Source organism: Tympanuchus pallidicinctus, unplaced genomic scaffold, assembly GCF_026119805.1.
Source record: "Tympanuchus pallidicinctus isolate F22 unplaced genomic scaffold, pur_lepc_1.0 scaffold8, whole genome shotgun sequence".
NCBI classification, from domain to species: Eukaryota; Metazoa; Chordata; class Aves; order Galliformes; family Phasianidae; genus Tympanuchus; species Tympanuchus pallidicinctus.
Window position 1 is genome coordinate 34,114,686 of NW_026294802.1, and position 26,559 is coordinate 34,141,244.

Here is a 26,559-nt window from a genome sequence, read left to right on the forward strand (position 1 = left end):
GTCAGATCCAAAGAGCTGAGGGCATTTAGGATGGCACTAGTCTTAAGTACTCAGATTTTGTTACGTCTGCTTGTAAGGAAGAAACTCAGCATTTTCAGTAAACTTTAGGTGCACATAGCATTTAAGGGCAGAATGTCTTCACTTTTTCTCTTTTCAGTATAATTCTGTACCCAGAATTATGTTTGTGTTCCCTCCCTTTTTAACTATGGGAGTGGTTCATAGAAAGTAGTTGAATCAAGTCTAGTACATCCTTCGTAATTGTATGTCTACTAAGATATATTTAGCAGCTGTTACAGTACTTCCAGATGGTGACTGACTGGTTTGCCTGGTATTTTTCATATGTTTTTCTGTGTTTTGGTTATCTGCTACTTTAAGTGGAGCTATTTGGAAATATAAATTTAAACCAATATTCCATATGCTATTACAGCCTAAAAATAGAGCCACAATATGTATAAAGTGTATCTATGAAGTGTGTGTGCTCAGATTTTTTTTAATAGATTCTATTAGCAGGTGCTTTCCCGTACTTGAGATAGATGGTGAATTTCTGCCAATTTTGAGTCAGGCTGAAGACATACTCATGTGCTAGAGAAGCATAACATCTGCCAACTGTGGTACTTCTCCAACCTGAAAGACTCCAGGTCTTTTAGGTACTTTGTGCTCAAACTTTCTCCTTCCTTAAAGAAAGGATCATGACCTCTTAGGTAACACAGTGGCAAATGTGATTAGGATGAGTCTGTTCTCACCAGGAAGGTAGCCAGATGCACAGAGCAGCATGGTTCAGCAGATTTTACTCTATACAAAGATTAATGCTAATGGAGTATCTCAGCTAAATTCCTAAATGATGAATGAAATCCATTATTGTAAAAAGGCTCTCTTATTTCCACCTGCTTTTCACTTCTTTGCAAGGTATTAGAAGAAGAAGAATGACGTGCATACGTAGAAGTGATCATGTGGTTGTGTCTGATCAAAGATGTGAATATATACCTCCTGTTCCAGATGTCTCTGAAGAGTGTAATACGGAGTGTGAATTAAGGTAAAAAGAGTTTCTTCACTAATTGAACTACTGTGGTCTTTCTTACTTTTATTGATAGAGATTGAAACGAAGGAATTGACTGCTTTATTCTTCCTTCCTCCACTCCCTCTCCTTCCATCATCTGTCACTTCTCCAATCTTTCCCTCCTTTCTCAAATCTGTGTGTGTGTGTGTATATATAAACTATTTATATAGTTGGTTTATACAGTAGGCCTACAGTTCTGCAATTAAGTAGAATTAATGTGTTTCTTTTCTAGTTTATATTCATAAAGCTCAAAAAAATTGTTTTACTGAACAGAATACGTTTTTTTACCAGAACTGTACCTACTGTAACTGAAACTAATTTGGAACACAGGTTTTTTTTTTTTTCCACTCCAAGAAAGCCCTCAATGAAGTGTTCAGAACATAAAGGTTAGAATTATAGCTTATATTTTTCAAAATCACCTGGGAGTTTTAGACAGGTCCTTTAAAGATCCTGTAAATTTAAAAAGATGTTTTTAAAACTGGGTTAAGTTCTTTTATATTGCTTTGAAAATTCCAGTCGTGACTAGCTATTCCCTAAAATGCAATTCTAGGCACTTTCTCTGAGTGCTTAATTAACTTAATAAATCATAGTTAGCCTTTCTATAACAGTTTATCTTTGCAGGTGGCACAGCATTGGCAAAAGTGACTGCACATCAAAGTGTGGCCCGGGGTATCGATCTATAGAAATCCACTGCATGAAGTACTCCGTTTCAAAAGGACTCAGTGCCCTGGTGGATGATAGATACTGTGCTGATCAGCAGAAACCACCAACCAGAGAGCCCTGTCATGGCGACTGTATGTTAACAAGCTGGCACTACACAGAATGGTCAGAGGTATGAATTCAAAACCTTTGTAATTATAGTGTTGTAGTTCTAGTTAGTGTTCGTAGGAAATCTTGGTTTCTATTTATATATATTTTTCAGTTTAAATAACTAAAAGAAAATAATGCTTGACAAATCCAAAATGGCCAAAGGTACAAATTCAAAACCTTTTAGCATTAGACTTCTAATTAGTGCTCATAACAACTCTTGTTTTTTTCTAAATATATATATATATATTTAGTTTAAATAACTGAAAAAAAAAAATAACGTTATATGAATGAAATGTTGTTGGAAGAGGTGATACCGGACTCTGGATTTTGGTAACTGCTGGACATGATTCCTCATACTCTTGTAGGAAGCTCTAGCTGTCTACACTAGTTCACAGCTTGTATTTAGAAGTCAGCAGAGAATATCAGGGCATATTTTATTTGGAGCCTTAGTAATTTAGTACTGTGTGTACTGGAGAAAAAGAGTACAGTTTCAGCTTTAACCTTCATTAATGAGTTTTGTATTGGAGCTGCTAAACAAGGTGCCAAGTTTATCTCAGGTGAACACAGTAGCAATGTTTAACTTTGATGTAGCTACATTTGTCTAGCACTGTGCTTTTCACCTCAAAGACCAGTAACCTATTTTGACCTGTGTTTTTCCTGCTATGCTTCCTATTTCATAATATCGTCTGAATGCTCAGTGCTCCAGGAGCTGTGAAAGAGGCGTCAGAACCAGAGAGGCTTTCTGTTTGAACAACTTGGGTCGTCATCTTCCTGACAGAGAATGTCAGGAACTTCCAAGAGTTGTAACACAGAGTTGCAATGAATTCTTGTGTCCAAGCTGGTCTGCTAGTGAGTGGAGTGAGGTAATGAATTATGTAAAGTTTAAGACTCCTTTGGGCCTGATCACCAATATAAAAATAATCTGAACTGTGTTTTTTGTTCTGGTTATTTTGGAGCACATGAAAGTGTTATAGGACTGCACTGATGTACCTCTCAGGTGTACAAACAGCATGAGAACTTCTGAAAACCACACCTAGATTTAATTTTTTCTCAGAAATTTAATTACATTAAAGTGATATAGCAAAAGCTCCTTTATCTGGTCATACATGTGCCTTTCTTTTTTTCTGAAGCAATGAACCTTCAGCCAACTGAAGAGCAGAATTATATCCATTTCATTGTAGATTTTATATATGTAATAGAATGATGGATGGCTTAAACAGGTTCTCAGTGAAAGCTGTGACATGTGCACTCATATTTTAACTAAATGTTTTTGTTCTATTGAAAATAAGCAAGTTGTACTTTGTTTTCATATTTTATGGCTTTAGAAACTTAATAGTGATTATTTATATTATGTGTTTGAGTTGATGTTTACTAGAAATGGAGAACTCACACAATAACTAGTTCTGTTGCATGAAGTACATTCAAGGAATATTTTTGTGAATTATGTAATCTTCAAAATCCTGCAGCTTGCTATAAAGAAGTGAACTCTTTACAACCTGATTATTATTTTACAGTGCCCTGTGACATGTGGCAAAGGAATGAAACATCGACGAGTATGGTGCCAACTTAATGATGAACAACTGAGAGACGATTTCTGTAATCTGAATGATAGACCAGGATCAGTAACACCATGTGAACTTCCTGAATGCGCATCTTGGCAAGTAGGCCCTTGGGGAGCAGTGAGTACATAAGTATTTCTGGCTCTTTGTTGCTATTTCAGACCATGAATGATCACAGAACAACACCTTTTATGCATTTTAATTGGAACTTAAGCAGCTATTTGAAGGTGTATTGGTTCACATGTTTGTTTGGTTCTATTGACCGTCTAGCCTGTAATTTAGGAATACCCTCATGTAAATTAAATGCTTCAAGTAGCCACTAACTTTGAGCCTTAATATAAAAAATTACTAATGATATTTCTCATTAACATGTTTCATCTCCAAAATAATGAAAATGTAGATAGCATAGCATTCAAATGAATGAGAAAAGTAAAAGACCAAGTATTTATAGTTGCACCAGCATGTTTAATTTATAGCTTGAATTAAGATAATTGAAGTGTATATGCTAAATAACAGGAAACAAGTTGTTTATCCCAGTCTGTTGCACACCCTCCAACATACTGCAGGGGGCAGAGTGGGGAAAAGGAGGAAGTGGTGATATTTTGCAAGTACTGTTGTGCAATAACCAAAATACTGTTTTGTTGTGAACGCTGTTTTAACACCATATGGTCTGATGTGAAGAAATTTATCTTCATCCCAATACGTGTTCCTATTTATGCTAGAGAGTTTTGAAATAGAAAATGGAATGAAAAAATAATTTTGTTTAAACATAGTGCTATTTCAAATGTGTGACATTCTTAACAGTGTACTGTAACGTGTGGACGTGGATACCAGATGCGTGTAGTCAAATGCGTTACTGGGACTTACAGAGTTATTTTGGATGATGACAGAGAATGTAATGCTGCTACTCGTCCTAGAGATAACCAAGTAAGTTAAGAAATAACTTCCAGTTGGTTGAGCATCTTAGCTGAAAGCATCTAAACACAAACATTGTCTATTGACTTCTTGGAGGAACTTACAAGAAATGAGTTCTAGAGCGAGGAAACTATATACTCTTTTTCCGTGCTATTTGACGTGGAGAATAACACGGAAATTGGAGATTTGAAAATTTGATACATGTTGAAGGGATCCAAAGAACTGATTATTTGTAAATACATTTTTTTAAAAAGCTCCAATTTGTAGAATAAATTAGGGTGACTGCTTGCTGTTGTACTACGTAATCGCACCTAGCTAGATTGGAGTTCTGCTCCAGAATTCTGTTTGTTCTTTAAAGATAGATGTACTTACTTGAGGAAAGCTTTGATAGTGGAAATAGTAATTTAAAACTCTGTAGACATGAATTGTATATGGTTCAATATGGTATTAATATGGGTCTCTACACTTCCTCCCCATCTCTGTTTAATTACTTTATCTCTCCTTAATTTAAATCTATTGTTTTTCAGAAGAAATGTCTACAATAAGTTACATACATACAAATGAATAGCAATTAATGTTAAACATGCTACATATTAGTTTGTTGATCTGGCTACCAGATTGCATTTACATGCAGTTAGGCAGGTAACCACTTATCTCTAGGAGGGCAGGCTCTGATTCTGATCTTTTTTTTTTTTGAGAGCAAAAAAAAAAATAGGGTATTGGGATCCAGAATATACCTTGCACAAGTCACCAGCCTACTGATGGCTTCTTGAATAAGATTCCAAAATGTAAAAGCCAAGCAATGAGTACAAATTAATTTCCTCTCCACTCAAAATTGGTTTGAGTATGCTTCATATTTGGGGTTGTGATACTTCTTCATCCGTTGACTGAAACTGAACAATTTATTGTTATTGGTAACAGAAGGTATGAAGGACAGCAGAGCTGCTTTTTTCTCTCTGTTCTGTATTGCACGTGGCTCTGAAACAGAACAGTCATGTTCATGTCAACTGTCTCCAGCAAGCTACTAAATATGGCTCTTTCTCAAACTGCAAATATTAGCTATTACTAATTCAGAATTAACGTTAAATAGATTGTCTTCACCTCTCTATTTAAAACAAAACAATTTGTTAAAAACCTTTGAATAATGCCACTGAAAAGTAGATTTACTGGTTAATTAATGCTGGCATATTGTAGTAAAAGGGTCTGTCATTGTGGGAGCCATCTGCTTTACATTTGGCTTTTCCTAAACTTAGATTTTGAAAGCTTTTTTTTTAAACCCCATAGGAATGTGAATTGCCCTCTTGTCCAGAAACTACAAAATTATGGACTACATCGTTTCCTCTAATCCATGTAGGAAAGGTGACCCAATGGCGATATGGATCATGGACCCCAGTATGTAATGTAATGGTGATCACAGCCATCAGAGCTGTTCTCCATTCTTTCTCCCATTTTCTGTAAAACCGTCATTATTATATTTTTCAGACCAAAATCTGCTTGAGATAATTTTTAAAGAAATTCTGATTTTTTTTATTTATTTATTTTTTTTTAAGAACACGTTAGTTTGTTGTTTTTTTTTTTAAAGGAGATGGACACTTCCAGCCAATTCTTAAGCCTAGCCAGGGGAAATAAAAGAAAAACAAGTGAGTGGGGTTTGAGAGGCTGGAGTTGTGAGCAGACTAGTTTTGATATGATTAAGAACGTTCAAGGAGATGTTTTAAAATAATTGATCATTTTGTGAGAATGGAAAACATCTTTCATTCAAAAATATGATTTACATCTTGTATACTTGAGTAACATATTAAATTGTTTATATCTTTAAAGATCCAATTATACACAACTTCTAAAATAAGCAACACAGACCCAGCTGCCATATGCACTAACTCTGTTTAACCAAAGAGTGTTTAATTTTCATAGTGATGAAAATTAGTTGTATTTGACAGAATTATAAAACTTTAAAATCATCTGTAAAAATGTACTTGTCTGTTAATCCCATGAGGTTCTTAATGAGGCATATAGCAATTACATTTTTGCTGAAAAGGCTTTAACAGAACAGTAGTAAAGAGTGCATAAAGTGGAGCTACATAGAGGCTCTCTACTAAATCCCCATGGTACTTTTTATCTATAAAGACATCTAAAGGGGCTCAATGGATTATGTTAATATGAATTAGAATGTGATTACCAGGTTTTTATTACATCAGTTCATGTAAATGTTGCATCACTATGGAACAACTAGATCGTTCTGGAAGCTGCTCTCTAATGTTTCTATTGTTAGTGAATTTAAAAATTCCCTTTGCAACTGTATAATGATTCCATATTAGAGTTTAAATGTTTCCTCTTAAATATGCTGAATTACTTTCTAGTAAGGCTCAGCACTTCAGTTTCAATCCTAGAGGAATTCTTAAGACCAAAACCATTCTTAAGACCTAGCAATATTCACTTCCTTCCTGAGTGCATGCCTCTGTACTTGACACTCAGGTATCACTGTGAGTTGGAAGTCTGGTTGTCAGTGATTAATATTAAAGTCACGCTGATACTAAGCTATGCTAGCATTTTTGATGCTTGCTTGATCTCTCTGATCTCCTGGAATGCAGTTAACATGGATTGTCCTCTGACAGTGTTCAGCATCCTGTGGGAAGGGTGATCGTGCTCGCTATGTGAGCTGTAGAGATGCTCATGGAGGAATAGCAGATGAGTCTTTCTGTGCTCATTTGCCACGTCCAGCTGAGGTTTCAAGTTGCTTTAGCCCATGTGGAGAGTGGCAAGTTGGAAACTGGTCCCCTGTAAGTATTGCTCAGATTGTTGTTCTTTTTTTAAATGTATAAAAAACTGGAATTTCATATTCTGTACATGCATGTTTTATATTGTCAAATGTAAATGTCTTTGATTATTAGCTGTCAGTGTTCTGTCACAAACATTGGATTAATTTTTGGTCAGTGCACAGTTACATGTGATAGTGGAATAATAACAAGACAAGTTATCTGTGTCAACTACCATCAACAAATCAACGAGAATTACTGCGATCCTGAAGGCCGTCCCTCTAAAGAACAAGAATGTAACATGCCACCATGTTCACCAGTTTATCACACTCCGAAAATACATGAGCATCCAAGTCATTTTCCAGAAGCAGGTTATCCTCCAATACGTCATCCGCTAGACAGTGTGAACCAGTGGAATCATCCTTCTGTAGGAGGATATCAATGGAGGACTGGACCCTGGGGAGCAGTAAGAAAATTTTGTTTTTCTATGTTAATTTATCTCAGTTGTGAATATACATTTGGAGAAATGTTATCGCTGCACAGAGTTGGTGAAAAGTACATTGTTTTAAAAAGTACCATTATGAAAAATATATTCGATTTAAAATCTGTGCAATTTCAACTTTCAAACACTTCTACATGATAATCCCTATTTGCAAATTTCCAGTTTTGAATGCTAATATATCTTTTTTAAGTTGTTTTAAGCAACACAGTATACATTTTTCTAATGATACAACAGTGATATTTGTCTCTACATGTTTTGGTAGTGCTCTAGTACTTGTGCAGGTGGATTTCACCGTCGAGTTGTAGTATGTCAAGATGAGGAAGGAAGAAGCGCTAGTTATTGTGATGAGGCAAGTAAACCTCCAGAGTCAAGACACTGTGATTCTGGACCCTGCCCACGATGGAACTATGGAAACTGGGGAGAAGTAAGACCATTTCATTTTCAAGCGGAAACATTGCTGCATAAGCTTAGAAATAGTATCAAAATAATTTGAATGTGAATCGAACCGTTCTGTTAAGTTTTGAAAAATAATGAGTTTCAACGTGTTTATTTATAATTTATTCTTTGATGAAATCCAGAACTGTAGTATAAATATAGGTAGCATAAAAATAAGTCTAAAAGAAGTATTCTAAGTTAAAACTGGCTTATCTGGCATTCTAAGATTACCTCTTATGTTTTATGCCCTCTTCTCTTATTCTTGATACACTAATATCTAGAAGCCTAGAAAATAAGACAAAATGAGTGATTTCCTGTTTTGGCCAGATCTAGCCATTTAGTTCTCAAGGACAGTCTGAGTGTTGTTTTGTGTTTATTCTCACAAATAGTTATTTTTCTTTGGTAGGGTAGACTTTCTGTAACAGATGTTTTATAGACATTCACTTGATCAACTATTAAATTGTAGTTTTGTAAATTTTTGATGAAAGAATAGTTTTTTCTTTATATGAACTCAAACTGTACATCTTTTTTCTTGAATTGGATATCCAGGGAATGCTAATGTAGGCGTAGTAAGTATCAGCATGTATTTATTATCACGTTAATAGTATTTGATGACTTGCAACAAAAATTTTGTGTATAAATTTCTATGTTTTAGTGTACCCAAACATGTGGAGATGGAATAAAGACAAGACTGGTGATATGTCAGCTTCCTACTGGCCAAATGCTGGGTGATCAAAACTGTGAAATTCTAGACAAGCCACCTAATATGGCACAATGTAATGTGCATTCTTGCCCTGGTGATGTTTCATGGCATCGGGGACCATGGAAATCGGTACGATAGCATTCACTGATATTTTCTGCTTTCTGTTCTTTCTGTCACTCTATTTCCCCACGGCTTTCGAAAGTTGTATTATTATTTTATTTGGCAACAATGAAATAATAGTGCATGCGGAACACAGTCTGTATTTTTGTTAAGCAAATGCTCCTGCTGACATTGAATTAAATGGGAAATAGCCATTTTCTTCAATGGGAACAGGTTTCATGTTCTGTAAAATATCATACAGAGTATTTTGAAAATTGACATGAATAATTATCACTGATAGTGATACCTACTGGGTTGATCTGTTCCGAAGAGTTATGTTTGATCTGTTTTAATTTAAAAGTATATGCTGTAATTTATACGGCAGTATTACCTGCATATTTATATTTGTAAAAAACAAAAACAAACAAGTCTTTTTAGTACTTAACATTTATCTATTAGTATATTTAAATATAAGCTATTTCGCTTATCTATATTACACTTTGTCACAAAACAGCATTTTACTCCATATTGAATGTACATTTGTGTATAAAGGTTTATATTTGTGGTTTTAAAACAATGACTAATTAAAGTTGTGTGTGTATAATTATGTATGTAACTATAATATGTTATTGTCTATATGTCACTGTCTATTAATGTATTAAAATGCTTACAGTAATTACCATTGATCTTTAAAATTGCCACTAGCAGATAATTCACATTAAGAAGCACTCGTAGCATATTCTGCAGAAGAGAGAACATTATATTCCTTCTAGCTATGAATGCGACAACAATATTTATTAGTTATTGTGCTCAATTTTAAAGAGATTAATGGCAAAGGTGTGTGGATCTAATTCTGATTCCATTCAAAATTATTCCAAAAATGTCATTAACATCTCTGAAGGATGGGCTAAGGATACAATTCTTTACATTTATCTTAATAGGATTCTGTAGTTTCATTCTTTGAATTATCATAGAAACATTTCTTTTTAAATATTGTCCAATTTCAAGTTTGAATAACTGATTAGTGTTTATATAATCTATTCTTATTTATTGCAAATAGAGTTTACCATGGAAGTTTGAATTAATAAGCTCTCCCAGTTACCTCTTCCACTGTGCAAACAGAATTTTGGTTTTATGTTTAAAGGATACCAGAGTATCTTCTTTAGCTGTTATTCAAATAACTGGAGATGACTTACTGTTTAGTAGTTCTTAATTAATGTACGTACTTCAGGGGCCAAGAAGGTAAGCAGGGCTTACATACAGACTATTGGAAGCAAGGGAATTTTTAAGCACTTGCTTCATGAGGGATAACTTTGACCTCACTGAATGCTGGCTTTGTCTCTGCCCAGCCAGTTCAGAGTGGGTGTAAAAAAAATACTTAAAAAACCCTTTTTCTCATTTAGCTTTAGTTTTTTTTTTTTTCTAAGCCATATCTGAACTAAAGCTTTAGCTCTCTGATTATTCCAGGTTTTTCAGAATTTCCTGTTGAATTTTATGTTCAAGTGGAAATAGATTCCCAGTATCTGCAAAGATTTTTCTGGAATTTATCCAGACTAGAGTAAAACCCTGATCTACAGCAGACCACGATGAGCTGGCGTTTAGTGATTTATAATGCAAGGCTGCTTGAGCAAGTTTAATTCTTCCAAGGGAAGAAAAGTTATTAAAATTATTCAGAGTTCAGTTCTTCAAAACAATGTTTATCTTCCAAAGCAATAAATGAATGTCTTGAATACCCATTTCCTTATCCGAATTTAATAGTAATATTCAGAGATATGAGAGGCAGGCAAAAGCACTTCTAGTGTTTGCTCTGGGAGGAAAGGCTTTTGCGATGTCCAGTACGCGCTTACAAAGCATTTCTTCTAGGACTTTTTAGCAGTAAATTTTGAGGATTTATAACTATGCAATAGAAATAACAATCCTGGATGCAGAAATTTCTGTGACTGGCTTGTATTTCAAAGAAGGCAGCTTTTGACTTCAGAGAATTAGGTAATTATTGATTAACTTTAATTCCATTCTATTGATGTAGTGAACATTACAAAAACCACTTAGCACAGATTCTGAATGTCAAAGTGAGATATGCAACGTGTTAGGGTATCTTTCTACCTTTAGTGCAAGCTAGGTACTTCTGTTTCAGGATAACAAGCTTGTTTATACTTGGTTCTAACTCAGAAGCAAGAAAATTTATTCTAGCATGGGGAAAAAAAAACTTCAGCTAATGTTCAGTTCTGTTCCAAAAATTACCATTAAAAGTATTTATAGTTCTTCATCTTGGGATAATGCTTTTTGTACATACATTATGAATAATAAGCTACTACTAATTGTACAGCATGAGAGAAGAGGTAAATTATGGCTCAAGCATAAATTAATGTAAGCAATTATTTAATTAATTTTAATCAGAATCACAAACATTGACTGAATTCTTGAAACTGTGATTAAGTCCATAATTTACATATTTGTAACATCCAAACCAGAGAAGGACTCTCGTTTTACAAGCAAGAGTGCTAGGAAACACACCCTTTTGCTTGAAAGATTAATTCATTTCATCTGGAGGTCTTGGAGAGACTCTAACAATGTTTTATTTGTAGAATGTAGCTTACTTTTTTGGCTTTTTTTTCTTCCAACCAGGAACTGAATAATGCTGTTCCTTTTCTTGTCTTTGTATCAAATTTCAGAGAAAATGGAGTGAGTTTACACAGTCTCTGCTCTCAAGGGACTCTCAATGACTGTCTTGTGTGCAACACTGGAACAGGTTGCCTAGAGGTGGTAGATGCTCCATTCCTGGAGATATTCAAGGTCTGGCTGGACCAGGCTCTGACCAACCTGATCTAGCTGTATGTGTGTAGGTGTCCCTGTTCCTTGCAGGGCATTTAATCTAGATGACCTTTAAGGATCCCCTTCCAGCTCAAATGATTCTATGGTGCTATGAATATTCATGACAACTCCTAATGTAAGTGAAGTTGATACAATATTGTAGAATCATCCCTAAATTCAAATATTTCAAGATAATAATTTAGCCTGATTGGCTTAGATCTAAGTACACTACCTCAATTTTGATATGTGCAAATTATGATATATACATATTTTGCTGTATATACATATTTATAATGTGTTTAAAACTTAAATAATACTTGAGGTAGGTAGATTGCGTAGCTGCTTGTTTCAATGGAGTTGCACCACCAGTAAAAACTTGGGCTGTGGATATTTCCCTCTTAGGCTGTTCTAGTCTTTGGTGAAGGGATTGAAGCAATGATCCAAAACTACAGAAAAGAATGAGTAAATTACAAGCTACAAAGTATGGAAACCATATGTCACATTATCTAATGTCAAGAAAAATTCCATAGCATTCTGACAGCTGCCTAACTGTGCTTTGTTCTAATACAGGTTTTTTGTGTTCTTCCTTATTTTTAACAATTCATTGTTGGGTTTTTGTGCTTAGCTCATGTGGTAATACCTGAGATTTATTGCATTATATTTTATCATAGTGCTTTTCTGTCTTAAGGATAAGTTTTTTGTTTTTTGTTTTTTGGTTTTTTTTTTACAACAAGCATGAAAAGGGAAAGTATTACAGATTTGCAGAGACTTTAAAACTATCCACAATGACAAGATTTAACAGTTTTCTCCTATAATTCTTTTGGGATAATCTGTCTTTATTTAGCTCAAGAACGCTGTGTTGTCCCATATCCAGATGCTTCAGCATTCTTAGCCAAACGATTGACCAACAACTACCTGCCAGTATTTTATGTCAGAATACAATCAAATCATCAGTTAGTCAGTTAAATGGTTAAGATGTAACAGTCCTTCAGTGCGTTTACATGTAGTCTTGCAAAGTTTTCATGAATAACACCAATATAAATTAACTGTACTAGAGAATCAAATGCTCTAGTTAGCACACAGCACACAGTAATATTAACTAGAATTTTACGTAGAAATGCAGTAACTGACATGTTTGTCACACACCAGTAGTTTTCAGGGACTAAGGCCTGGTTGGCTGCAGAGGTTAAGTATAGCAGCAGATACAGCGAGGGCTTCCCAAACGCAAGCTGCTTCCTCCCATGTGAAATGCAGTATTTGGCTGGGAAAGAATTTGACATTAGCGAGTTAAGGGATTTCTGGTGGAAAAGCCCCGGTGCGGTACCTGAACAGACTAGGTGATTTACACATACTTTTTGTTTGACTCTTTATTCTGCTGTTCAGGCTTTTTATTACTGACCAAATGAGCTTTTCTTAACAGAGGCTTTTTATGGAGACTTTAAGAGACTTCACTACATTGAACTACTACCTGAAGCTTCCTCCTTAAATCTCAATTTCTTTTAAGTTTTGGTATTTTTCTCTTGGTTAAATGGTCATATCTTACTTTCTAGCCCTTTTTCTTCTTGTGAGCTGGGATGTGATACATCCATCTTTTCAAAGTGAAGATGTATGAATAATTTGTCCTCAGGCCTTCCGGATAGCATTGGTTCTGTCAGATAATAATTTTAGGTTTCTTTTCTTGTTTACTTTAAAGTTTTAGAAAATATTTTCTGTGATGAAAGGGACCTTAATTTAAAAGTGAACAGACATGGCTTTCCCAAAAGTAGTGATTTTGCAGAGTGCTCTTACATCTGTTCAAACACTATTAAAATAACAAAGCACTGACAACAAACCAGCCAGGTCAATTACACCTTGTATTGGTCTAGAAATCCATCGTCCCAGAGGAGTGTTTTGCTAACCATTCAAATTACATTTTAAAAGTCCTGTAAAAATTCGGTTCAGGAATGTTAGATTTTTTTCTTTGATTATTTTTGTTGTTCTGTTTGGTTTTTATTTTTGGGGGATAACAGTATAAATCTGGTTGTGCTGAGGTGTTTTTGTTATCACTGTTACAGATAATATTTAACCCTTTCAGAAGACAAACACGTTTGTTTGAAATTTTGATTAAAACAAGCTTTTTTTCCTCTGTCTTATATTTTCATCTAATTTTGTCAGTAATTGACTTGTGATTTCACAGTTTAGGCATATTGAGTGGATCAGTTCATTTTCTAAGTTAACTTTAAGTGTCAGAAATTCCTATTACCCTTCAGACACATAATGTAATAGTCTCTAAAGTGGCTATTTTTCTAATTTTTCAGTTTTCTGTCAAGTTAATGCTTTGGAAAGATTTCCATAGAATTCTGTCTTTGCACTAGTGGAAGAAGTCAAGAGAATAAATTTATTTCTAAAAATTATCATTCCAGTCCTCTTTCAGTGATGTTATTGCCAGGCCTCCCATCAACTTCTGCAGGAGCAGAAGCAGCCCAAACTTGCATAAGTAGAATGTGTATTTGTTTCCATTTTAATGAAAAAAAAAAAAAAAAAAAAAAAAGTATGATAAGTGCCTTCATTCATTTTTCTAATGTGTAAAAAGTATTTATATCTTTGAAGATAATCTTTTATATTAAAAGAGAATTCAGGATCAGTGAATTTGGTTTTCAAAACCAGCTTCAGCCTTATACCTCTACTTCTGCTGCTGCCTAATGTCCAACTTCAGAATACCTCATTACCAATACAGCACATTTATTTAATATCCCTCTGGCTGAAATCTTAATGTTAGCATACGCTATTCATTTTTAAAAATTCTGGAACTTGGGAGTGTCTTTTCAGAGATAATTGATAACATATGTCACTACCCAAATAATGTCATAGAACAGGCTTGGGATAGTGGATTTCTTTTAGGGCAGTTCTGAATGAATACGAAAGAAAATAATTGTTTCAGAAATTCAAAAACAAATATTTATGTGTATTGTTCATCGTATTTAGAGGAAATGTCTCCATTTTGGTGCTATGTTGCCTGTATAGCTTGAAATAATAAATAAGTTGTAATGTATGTCTGATAATTTAATTTAATGACTGTGATTTGTGTCTGTGAAATACAGCTGCATTTTAACCCTTCTTTTTCAATGCATGTTGTGTGGCTTTGTGCTTATATTTAACATGTCTTTTATTAAGGAATGCTAATGTTTAAAGTTCTTAAAAAAAAAAAAAAAGGAACTAATTTCTTTTGCTGAAAGTGTTTTTAGCACTGAGTAACTTCTGTGCGCAATGAACGTCATGTGATATTTTACTGACATCATTTTCATGGGGTTAAGCATCTTTAAAATTTCCTGTGTAAAAGATTAAAGGTTGCTGTAAAATTTGAAAAAGCTCCTAAAGTTGAACAACAACAAAAATGTGAACTTTGTTAGTGATAAAAGCAGCAACTGATCCTGTTGGACAATTAGACTGAAATAAGGAGTTGATCTCTGATGATGAACTCATTGTCTCTGATCTTTGATTATGAAGCTTAAAGATAATGGTTATTTAACAACTTATGTTGGAGTTGCAATTTTACAGTACAGTCCTGCTTCCACTCAGGGACAAACGACACAAAACTGAGGGTCGTAACACAATGCACAACTCGTATAATCTCAAAAAACTAAAGCACTCTTACAAGTTTGTGTAGCTTTCAGACCTTTCCTTTTGAAAATGGACAAGTAAGAAGGAACCTAGTTGGAAAACAAAGTAAAACTAGGAATATCCCAGAGGAGGATAGCAGGTGATCCTGGTCGTCCTTAATACCATTCCTAAGTATTTATAGTCATTCATTGAAAATGAGTATAAGACTACTCAGGCATTTATTTCTTTTTGTAGTGTAGGAGCATTCAGAAAAGCTAACAGGTTTTGGGTGGTCGGATCCATGGAAAAACCATTCTGAGCTGCCTGTGGCAGTTCTGAGAATCCCAGTCAATGCTCATTAATATTGCCCCAAAGTGTTTTGAGGCCCAAATTTAAAAGCTATGAAACATAGACTGAAGCATTAATATTGTTAAAAATTTGTGAAGGTTAATACATGCATATTTTGTTTAGCTGGCATGCATTAGAATTCCCAACGCATTCTGTAGCTCTCTATGAGATCCCATCCTTTCTGAGAAAATGGGTAACTGTGGGATACAGACTACTCCACTAAGGTAGGCTGCTATACTGATCAGTAGATGTGCTAGCATGAATGTATCTATGGCCCTTGCACTTCAGTGAGAGCAGGCTTAGGCACTTAGATTTCCTGATGAATTAGTCCTTCAGAAGCTTGCATATTTGCTAACATTTTTGCACATGGCTGCGTGCAGTGTTGGAAAGATTGGTCTGTAAGTAATTGAAAATGTACAGAAGAATGTCTTAGGTTGAAGATAAACTGGAAGGCACATACAAAGGTGGGTGAAATGCATTTCATATTATCTACATTATACTTGTAAACTCATATTCTTGCCCAATTAATATTTAAAGTGTGTGGTTTTTTTTTCCAATTCTTTAGCTGATATTTAATTACATTTTTGATGCTTTTAAAGAGTTTGAAATGTTTTTAACAAAACTGTGTCGTCCCAGTATACACTGTTAATTTTAGAACTTTTTTTGGAAAGTTCATATACAAAACCTTAACTTTTAGTCAAATGAAAAATGAAATGACACATAGCACATATTGCTTTAATTTATGAGCTACTGTTTTGCTGCAGTTCACATGATTGAAAATGATAAATCAAAGACTACATTTACGGACATCCAATGTTTCCGTTTGATCATGTTTGCCTTTTTGCAAATCAGCCAAAATTGGTCTGCCATGGTGTGACTGTTATCTCATTATTTTTATATTCTGTTGAAAAGACCCTGGATCTTAAGATAAAGTGAAGTTTAAAAAGCGAAAAATATATAAACAAATTATTTTTTCTGTGCAACTCTTCCGTTTCTGAAAGTGTAGACCTCACACCAAGAGATCCTCTGTCATTAAAAATATGGACCATCTTTTACTGTGAAGATCCAGTCATAAAAAGTCACTCCTAATGAGCAAGCTTTACTGTTCAGTGAGAAGGCAGACTGTGTCATTACCAGGCCTTTGCTCAGTTTTCCCAAGCGTCTCAAGAGGCATGAGCTGCACCCCCTGTGATGCACCCTTAAACCATGTCTTATTGTTGACAGTAATCATGAATTCAGTTTGGGTTACAATTTTGGGAGGTTGTTTGTTTTTGTATGTGGGTTTGTGTTGTTTTATTTTTGAGGTAGGTGGCTATGGTGGCATGCACAACTGCTGACTTGATTGAGTGCACCCCTTGTTCTCCCTTTGGGAAGTGCGACTGGAAAGTTAGCCATTTATTGGAAATGAGGGGGGAAAAAGGTGTTTCTTTTCCTTTGGCTTTCATTATATTTCCTAAGGTCTCCTGTCTCCATCCCTGCCTTCCTTTTTTCTTGATACTTGTTTCTTATAATTTGTCTCCAGTCCCGCTGCCTTCATTTAATTACGTAAAGGTGTTACTTGGGTTGTATGTTTGTGTGGGGAAAAAAAGAATGAGTAAGACTTGCTAAGACAAGACAAAATTTTGCCATCTGCAACAATGCAGTGATAAACATGCCTGCACTGGATATTTTTGGAGGTTCCTAAAGAACCCAAGGGCAGAATAATCATTCCATCTTGTGAATTTAACACAAACGTGTATCTGTAGATAAGATTTTTCAGAAAGTGAGGTTCTACCTCTGTTCCTGTTTGCCAGTAATTTCAGGAGTGGAGAGGCAGAATTGACTGGGTTTGGACTTTGATTTCCTGCTGTTCTTGTATTTTTGCTTGTTGCTTTTCCTCAGCCATCTGTCTCCGTTGTATATATCATGCAGCTGAAAGGTGATAAAAGTTAGACACATGTACCAGATACACTCTTGCAGAAATGCTGATTGAGCAATGCAGCTTATTTGTCCCCTCCCCCACCTCTCTTGCTTCTCCCCCAGCAAATATGTAAGCTGATCATACTTCTCATTGTTTTAATATATGCTCTGATTAATTACAGCAATAATGTTACTTGAATGAGAGCTGATGGTGAAGTTCTTAGCTGAAGTATGTGCAGACCCTTCAGTGACACTTTGAGGCCTGTCTTAAGACCTGCACGTGAGACAGCAGATCTTGCCAAATGGCTGCTGAAAGGAGACAGAAATACCCATTGTTTTTCTGATTCTCATGTGGCAACCAGATGCAGTGGATTCTAATTGAGAGAAAGTATGGCAGGAAGAGTAACTATACATGATTTTTTACTGTAACAGAGAGATGAAATAGAGCCTATAAAAGAAGTGTTAAATGAGATACCAAATGTGAGACGTTGTCATTGTTGAAGGAGAATACATTAATCACCTACTTGTGAAGTAGTGACTGCTATATTTAAATATTCATAATAATCAAGAACACGTTAATAGCATCAGAAAATACCTTCAGTTAGCACAAGGCTTGTCTTTGCATCTCACTGTTGTGAGATAGCACTGGCATGCCTCGCATGAACAGATGGATATCCTGTGGGTTATGTTGTGTCCAAGTATCTAAGAGTCTTCGTAGAAGACTGAAACCTGAAAGAAAAATAATATCTAGAGGAGAAGTCATGACATCTGAATATGATTTTGGACTTTGACTCAACTATTCTGTAAAGCCTAGTAATGTCCTCATTTTTGCCACTGTTCTGTTCATCTTGCTTTCCTTTTCTTCTCTTATACCATGCCACAGTCTTCCATCAGCTCTCACACTGAAATGTCCATAATCTTTGTGAAATGTTCTCTTTGTAATTGTTCTCCAGTGGCTTGGATTGTACTCGTATGGAAAATGGGGAAATGGTAACCTCTGCTGTGAGCCATGTGAACTTATTCTTGTCCAAAATCAGTGTCAATTTTGGTTCCTTGTTATGAAATATTATCTGTGCTAAGATTTTCCTTTTTGAATCATACAATCAGGATTTTTTAGACTCCACCTGAAATTTATATGAAAGGTTGCTATTTCATTAATCTCAAGCTTCAGGTTTTTCCTGGCATAAGGAATTTTCACACTCCTTGTTGCAGCGGAGTATTGGAGTCACCTCTAAACAAATCAGGCACATCATTTTTCTTTTGAATGAAAATGAGTTAGACTTTATCTAGAAAGAAAATTGGGTTCTCTTTTGAATGGGGAGAAACATCCAGTCAGAATAACAAAGCCAGAGAATCACAGAGAAGTAGGGGTTGGAAGGGACCTCTGGAGATCACGTAGTCCAGCTCCATTGCTAAAGCAAGTTTCCTAGAGGGAAATCACTAAAAAGATTTTGGAGGATACAGTTCATATCTGAGCTTGTGTGGTATCCACTGTGCACACTCACACACATTGGTAAATTCTCTAGCTGTAGAATGTATTTGTTTCAAAGCAGTTTCCAGAACAAACAGGAGAGTAAAGAGCATTCTGTCACTCCTGCAGATGTGGTAGCTCTCATTTGGTAGCTTTGTATAAACTGGCTCACTCCTTGGAGAGCTAAGGAATTTCACTTGAAATGACAAAGATGAGCATGTCAATATCACTTATTAAATCTCTACAATAGAATTGTCCTTTATAAGCTGTAAACTAATTATTTCTTAAAATGAAAACTAACAATGTATTTTACATTTGTAGAGAAAATAAACATACTTTGAAAATACAGGAGAAGTAGTTACATAGTAAGTATAGTATGATCATTCACTTACAAAGAAATGTTTTCTGAATGTTTTTCTTTAAGAGGGACAGCTGAAGTAGCACACCTGTAAAGTGCAGTACTTTGCACAATTATTTGAGTTTACACTTGTACAAGTGAGGGCCCAACAGGATCTAAAGATAGAGGCAGAGTAAAATCAAATGCTCTGCAGCTGGCATTAAAAATGATGCCAGGCTTTAGGCAGTGATGGGCAAAATGGTGATATCTGTCATGAGCAGAAAAGACTTGACAGGGATTTCAAACAACAGTCTTCTGTTTTGATTTTGCTGAGTTTGAAGTAATGGGAAGTGCTTTGCAGAGATGTCAGAAATAAGCCAAACTGAAACCTATTCACAAATCGAATGAATAAATGATATTCAGTGGATGATCATTAAGTGGAACTTCAGGAGTTACAATTTTGATTTTTCCAACAGCTGCACAGAATATGGTTGTTCATCTGCCATCTAGGCAGATTGCTGTTTTGCTGAAAGGTTTCCCTTATTAACACTACCTCCAGCTGCACGAGACAAAGAAATCTGGACCGCATGGTTGCAATTTTAAATGCTAAAATGCCTCTAGAATCATTAGCAGAATTTGATTTCTGAAGGCAAAAAAATCAACTTCCCTTCCCTTCAAGATCTGTCCTGATGGGACTGACTTTAATATAATGGAAAGGTTTGATCTATGTGTCTTTTTTTTTTTTAAACTGGGATGTCTTTGTTTTTAAGAGGAAGATGTTAACACACATTCCTAGTAGATTCCATATGGCTCCTTCACATAGCAGCTTTGCCTTCCTGCTCTCTACATCAACCCTAGAAGGTCTGTCTTTGATCCTCTTCATTCCTTCTTCATCTCCACTTTTTCTGTGTATGTATGTTTGTAGTTTGTTTCTCATTTATAGCCCCCTCCACTGTTGATGAGGCCATACCTGAAGTACTCACTCCAATTCTGCCATCTGTTCTGACAGCTCATGAGATACGTGGGATGTACTGGGAAGAGTCCTGTGTAGGACCATGAAGATTTAAGGGGCTGGAGCACCCCTCCTATAAAAAAGGCAGAGAGAGCTGGGAATTGTCAGCTTAGAGAAGGGGAGTTTCTGGGGGCCAAAAAAATCTCTTAATATAAATAATAGAAATAAAGAAAGGTGCAAATGGAGCCAGATTCTTTTTAGTGGTACTCATTACCATGACATGAGAAATGGGCACAAACAAAAGCACAGGAGGTTGCCTCTGAACACCAGGCAGCACTGCTGTGCTGTGCAGTGTTGGAGCACTGGCACAGGCTCGGAGGCCTTCAGCAGCCACCTGGACTTGGGCCTGGGCACCCTGCTCTGGGTGCCCCTGCTGAGCTGGGGCTGGGGCAGACCAACTTAGAGGTCGCATCCAAGCTCAAACATTCTCTGATTCTGTGATGTGATGTTGAATCAATATACTTGAAAAATATTTATTCAGAAATTGGTCATTTTTTCAAATGAAAGTTGAAACAAAATTGTAATTTTATGAGACAGACAAAGGCTGCCTATCCATGGACCACAGAGTACACAGTCCTGCAGAAAAGACGTGGCTATGGAGAAGTTAGATGACCCCAGGAAGAGCTGCTGTTGCCTTTTGTTGTTCTCAGCTGCAGCATTCAGTGTTAGGTCATTCTGTGGTGTACTCCACAATCTTGTACACAAACACTGGGACTGGTCTGGTGTGCACAGGTGTTCACGTGCACGATACACCCTGTAAGCAATGGTAACCAATGTAAGAATGGTAGAACGCTGATGTGTCAGGTTCCTGCCCTGCTATGCAGAGTGCAAAGTCATTCTTAGCCTACCTTTCCTCCCTTTCATTGCTGTAGTTGCAAAAGCAGCTTCCTTAAAACTAGTAAAACAGATTTACACACTACAGCTGCAAGGACGACTTAGTTAAATCATATCAAGACATCTACAATAACTTTGATATAACACTTTTTAAATGATTCTGTACTCAATGAGATAATTCAGAATCTTCAGTGTAACTTCTGTAGTTAATGTGTGTAGCTTAGAAATAAAAATAAATCATATACATATCTCCTGGAATTCAATATACTTTCTCAGGAGTGATGGGTTGCTTGGTCTTTTCTAGCCCTGTTCCCTTCTGATTGTTTGAGCTAATAGTACAAGTGCTTGTGCTTGTCATAGTGAAGAGTTGTGACACTGAATCCGTGAATTCAGATGGGAGACCCAATCCCAGAGTCTGTTACTTCTTGACAGTATTCTACATGTTTAAAGGGAAGGATAACTTTGCGAGTTATTTCAGCTGAAAAATACTTGTTTCATGCTGAAGCATCACAAGGAACCTTGGGGAGATGTGGCTAGTAGAGAGGAGGCAAGTGCAGGAGAGCTAATTATGATACAACAAATGAAAATTTGAAACAACTCTCAACTGAGTAGTGCTCAAAGATGTGCTTTATGAGTGTTTTGTGCAGTAGTGTTCCCACTCTATATTTAGCTTAGTTTTAAAAGAGACCAAATAGACTCTTGGGCTAACCAAGAGATTATCAAAACACAGTTTTCAGATAACTCAACTACTGTTTAATTGTGTAGGTTTGTACATTTTCTTATCCTTTATATCATAGAATCATAGAATATCCTGAGTTGGAAGGGACCTGCAAGGATCATCAAGTCCAGCTCCACATAGGATCATTCTAAAACCAGAATATGTCTGACAGCATTGTCCAGATGCTTGTTGAACTCCAGCAAACTCAGTGCTATGACCACTGCTCTGGGGAGGCTGCCATTTTAAAATCAGTCATTTCAAAAATTCTTTCTATCCAGTTGCAGAAATGCCTGCCAAAAAAAAAAAAAAGAAAAAGAAACAAACAAACAAACAAAAAAAACAAACAAGAGAAGAAATGTGTATTAGAGCACACATTTAAAATATCTTTTATCCTTTTTTAGTGGCAAAGCAATACTTTTGGTCATATTCATCTGTTAGATCTCCTTATGCCTAATGTGAATACAAAGAGAACTTGTTACATGCTTCTCATTTACTGGTTTATTTTTCATTCTCTGGAATCCCAGTGAGCTCCAGCTAAGCTCCACAAAATGCTGCCTTGAAAGAGAAGGTTAGGAAAATTTAGAACAAAATCCACCAAATAATCCGTAGTCTACAAACTTGAAATGAAGTAGAATCAATAGTAAAATCATCAAAAAAAAGCTCTCTACTGAGGTTTCGTGAAACTACATCTGTCAGCTGCAGACAAAGCCTTAATTTGGTGAGAGATGATGATGGCATGCCTGTCTGAGAATCAGTCTGTACCACAGAAAGCACCAGGATTTCTGTCAGGCTGATCCTCATAGAATTTTATTGCTATGAAAAAAAAAAAAAAGCCAAACAGATGAATCCTAGTTACCAGCATCATGGAATGGCTTTGAACAATAGTAATCAAGTCCAGCTTTTTACTGCAGTTTTATGTTTTTAAAAGAATGAGGCATATGGGAGATATTACTTTAGCCAATGTTGAGACAAGTGCTAGAATTTCTGTGCAAAATGGTTACAGGGATACTTTTATTCAACTTGTACCCTTTTTAAAAGATTTGTGTTTATTTTGAGATTTAAAATTCTTACAGCCTTTTTTCTACACGTGCAATCTGCAGAAAATATATGAGAGAATGTGCTTTCCATAATCATGTGGAATGTTATCCAAATGAAGCCACTTCATAGACGTCTTGAACTGCAAGGATTACATTAGTCTTGACCATGTGCAAACTTAGTGATCAGAAGGAAGCCAAGCAGCAGGAGATCGAAGTGCAGGTAGACTTTTTCAGTTGGATGGGTTAAGCCTTGGGAAGATCATTACCAGAGCATCTCACAAAACTGGGAACCAGGCAGTGAGAGGATGAGATTCCACAAACTGTGCGTAATAATGCATTAGGAGCTTCAAGGATGAGTAAAGGCTCAAGAAAGGCAAAATCCATCTTTGTACAAAATGTGCTATAGGCTAGGCTCAGTAAAAGGACATGAGTGATTTCCAGAGCAAAGAACAAAACCTCTGTCCAGCTCAGGAGAGAATCTGATGCTTCCTCACATTTGTAAGGAACTTCCATGCAATCACAGAATCCTGATGATCTAAAGCTGAAAGGAGGCCAATCAAGCAGGTACCAAGCTCAGTGTGTGCAATACGCAACTCTAAGGAAAATACAGATGATGGGAATGGAGTGCAACAGCAGATACCTCATAAGCTATATTTAGATGTCTCTAGAGACTTGGGATTCCCCATCTGGGATCTCCTGTGGAACCTACATTTTTCATTCAAAGAGCTGAGCAGCAGTTATAATCCATCTTTACAGAAAAGCTAGAAGACACACCCCAACTTCATACTGATTAAAGTTTTCGATTCAGCACTCAGCAGACCTGTTTTCCTTTCTTTGGTTTTTGCCCTGTGTTAGAAGGCTCTGTGCTCCCATGTTTGTCAGGAGTCACACTGAGAAGCTGCATGGGACAAGAGCAGTTTATGTCTCTTGCTGAAAGTGGGCCACTGTCCTGTGAACAACACAGCTGAGCCTGCCTGCACCTGATGCTGAGGCACACTGGGGACAGATAATCCCTTTCAGAGCTATTTTTATGTATTATCTATAGAATGAAGTCAGATTACATCCTGTTTCCAGGGGAATAGGTACAGTAAGATGCCTTCTTGAATTTTCCACAGATGATCCTAGATCATCTGCATCCAGAGTGAATGCATTTGCTTTTCTGAATGTTAAAGAGAGGGGAAAAAAAAAAAAAAAAAAAAAGTCTTAAAGAAAGAGCATTTTTTCCTTCCTTGGTTGCATTAAATATTGTCTATCACTGTGCTTTGCAAGGTGACTGACTCACCTGCTGTACTACCAGAGTACTATAAGGGGAATTGCTTTTTTAGCCTGTTCCTGGAAAAGGCATATTTCTGTATTTTCAAAGCTTATTTCCATCCAGGTTTTGCACTGAAACTATATGTGCTGAATTTCATTTCTAGAAAATAGAAAGCCTAAGTATTCAGAAATGCTTAATTAAGTAGTGTGTAATGCTAGTGATGTAGGCAACAATGTAAGACAAAAGGCAGAGAATGTACTTAGGAAGAGAATCTATATTTAAATCCTTTTTCTTTTTCACAGCCACTTAGAAATTAAATTTTGAGTATTAATTCTCTAGCTGATTGTAAAGGAAGTGTTTGTGCAAGTGTGAAATAAATTACAAGGTAAATTGTAGGGTAAAGTATGCATATTTCTTTTCAGACAGAAAAATTTCCAGAAGGTATCTCCATTCTTCAGAAGTTTTTGATACTATATCTTGAAATAGAAAGGTTAATGACAAGAGTATATGAAGAAAAAAAGAGACTTTAGTGCTTCCATTTAAAAAGCTCATGGTATCCGTTTCATTTGGAAGTGCTCTGCTCTGCAGGTACATGGACAGCCTGAACAGTTCACTTCCAACCTCACTGCAGCCCAGGAGGTAGTGCAGAAGTGGCTCTTTCTTTGGAAGAGAAATATCTGTCATCTGCTCTCTAATCATATCCAGTGCACACTGGTGTTTCACAAAATACATCTGCAGCTCTGTTGGTTTCATGTTGGAGAGAGGGATGCTCAAGTGGCAGCATGGTCTATCACAGCAACTTTCTGGAAGAAACAGAAGAGCCAGGGGATGAAAGGGGCAGGGTTATGCTTCTGAGTAATGTGCTGTAACCTATAATGACTACTTAATACATCTTCCCTTGCCTCTGTGCCTCATACAGCAAGATACCCAAGACTCGTAGAAGGCAGGAGTCAGAACAAGCATGGTTTCATAGCCTTATGGATACATATGCATACCTATGATCTGCATTTGTCTTTGTTTAAATCTTATAATAACCATGGGTAGCATAATGCTTACATGAAAACAGCAATATGCTTACTAAAAACAGAAGGCTGTTAGAGGGTGTCATGAGATTGCAATAGCAAGCTGTCAGCATGGCTTGCTGAGCTCAGATATTTATCAATGAGTATATGAATGAATGAACAATACGTGACTGATGTTTGACATCTCATCAATAATGCTCCATACAAGAGAACTTATGCAGTGACTTCAGATGTGTGCAGTAGATATTATGGCATAATAATACAGAAGCTTATTCCTTAGAGTCCAATTTGGCCTACTCTGAAGTTTCTTCTTATTTTCTTACTACTTCAAAATTTTCAGTAAATTAATATACTTCTCTTTTCAGTGTTCTGTTTCCTGTGGGAAAGGTTTGAAGCATCGTGATGTGCATTGTTTTAATAGCTTCCAGGCTAAAATAGAGGATGAAAACTGCAGACATTTAAAAAAACCACGGACATACAAAATCTGTAGAGCCGGAAGATGTCCTGCCTGGAAAGCCAGCGGATGGAAAGAAGTATGTAAAATTGCCATAATTTTGTTCTTCTCTTCTATAATGGTACTTGGCAAGATCATATTCATAACATAGTTGCTTCAGTGAAAGGGAGTGTCAGCAAGATTAAATCTAGAAATTAAAAGTTCATTGTTTTTCCTTTCTGTCTTTCTTTCTGTCTTTTACAATTTACAGGAAATAGATCAGCAATAGTATGAAATGCTCCAAACAGATTTTGGTTATGTGATTCATTTGGTTATGTGATTCATTTTAGTTTCACTCTCCTGTATTAAGCCATCAGTGAAAAATTTCAGAATCACAATAGAAATTCCTGCTTCAGAAAAACAAACAAACAAACAAACAAAAAAACCCCAACCAAATAAAAAAAAAGAACTGATAAATAACTGGTACTAGCAGATACACAGAGAGTTTGAACTGCTGGCTGTCAAGAGAAAGAGGTGCAATAAAGATCAGGCTGCTCCCCAAAATGGGCTACAAGCAGAGATTTTACAAAGGGGAAGAATTTTCTCCAGAGTTAACTCATAAAACATGGTTTTATGTTTATGGTTAAATAGGTATTTTATTCTCTTTTTGAGAAACTGAACTAATTCACATGTCCTGATGAAACTGATGCATCTAAGTTTAAGCACCAGAGAAACTGCTAGGCTTTAACACTCCAACTGAAAACCAAGAATAAAAAACCCATTAACTTGAAGAATTGGGTCTGTGCTAATAACCCAAGCATTAAAGACCATACCCCGAGTACCTCCCCTATGAGGACAGGCTGAGAGAGCTGCGGCTCTTCAGCTTGGAGAAGTGAAGGCACTGGGGGGATCTTATAGAGGCCTTCCAGAACCTGAAGGGGGTACTTCAGGAAAGCTGGGAAGTGGC

The 26,559-nt window shown here is 36.1% G+C and overlaps 1 protein-coding gene across 5 annotated transcripts in view; it reads left to right on the forward strand.

Moving 5' to 3' along the window:
* Positions 1–26,559, forward strand: part of ADAMTS20 (ADAM metallopeptidase with thrombospondin type 1 motif 20) — an 84,620-nt gene that overhangs the window by 45,249 nt on the left and 12,812 nt on the right. For 3 of the 5 annotated variants that reach the window (XR_008202758.1, XM_052668622.1, XM_052668624.1), the window contains exons 19-29: positions 907–1,033; positions 1,679–1,889; positions 2,566–2,730; positions 3,382–3,546; positions 4,231–4,353; positions 5,626–5,742; positions 6,957–7,121; positions 7,276–7,563; positions 7,862–8,023; positions 8,690–8,866; positions 25,525–25,692. Coding sequence is in view for 4 of the 5 variants with exons in the window: in XM_052668622.1 (XP_052524582.1) it covers positions 907–1,033; positions 1,679–1,889; positions 2,566–2,730; positions 3,382–3,546; positions 4,231–4,353; positions 5,626–5,742; positions 6,957–7,121; positions 7,276–7,563; positions 7,862–8,023; positions 8,690–8,866; positions 25,525–25,692 (1,868 nt within the window). In the remaining variant the exon portion in view is untranslated. The remainder of the gene's footprint in view (positions 1–906; positions 1,034–1,678; positions 1,890–2,565; positions 2,731–3,381; positions 3,547–4,230; positions 4,354–5,625; positions 5,743–6,956; positions 7,122–7,275; positions 7,564–7,861; positions 8,024–8,689; positions 8,867–25,524; positions 25,693–26,559) is intronic. The other 2 variants (XM_052668623.1, XM_052668625.1) reach the window with 2 other exon arrangements.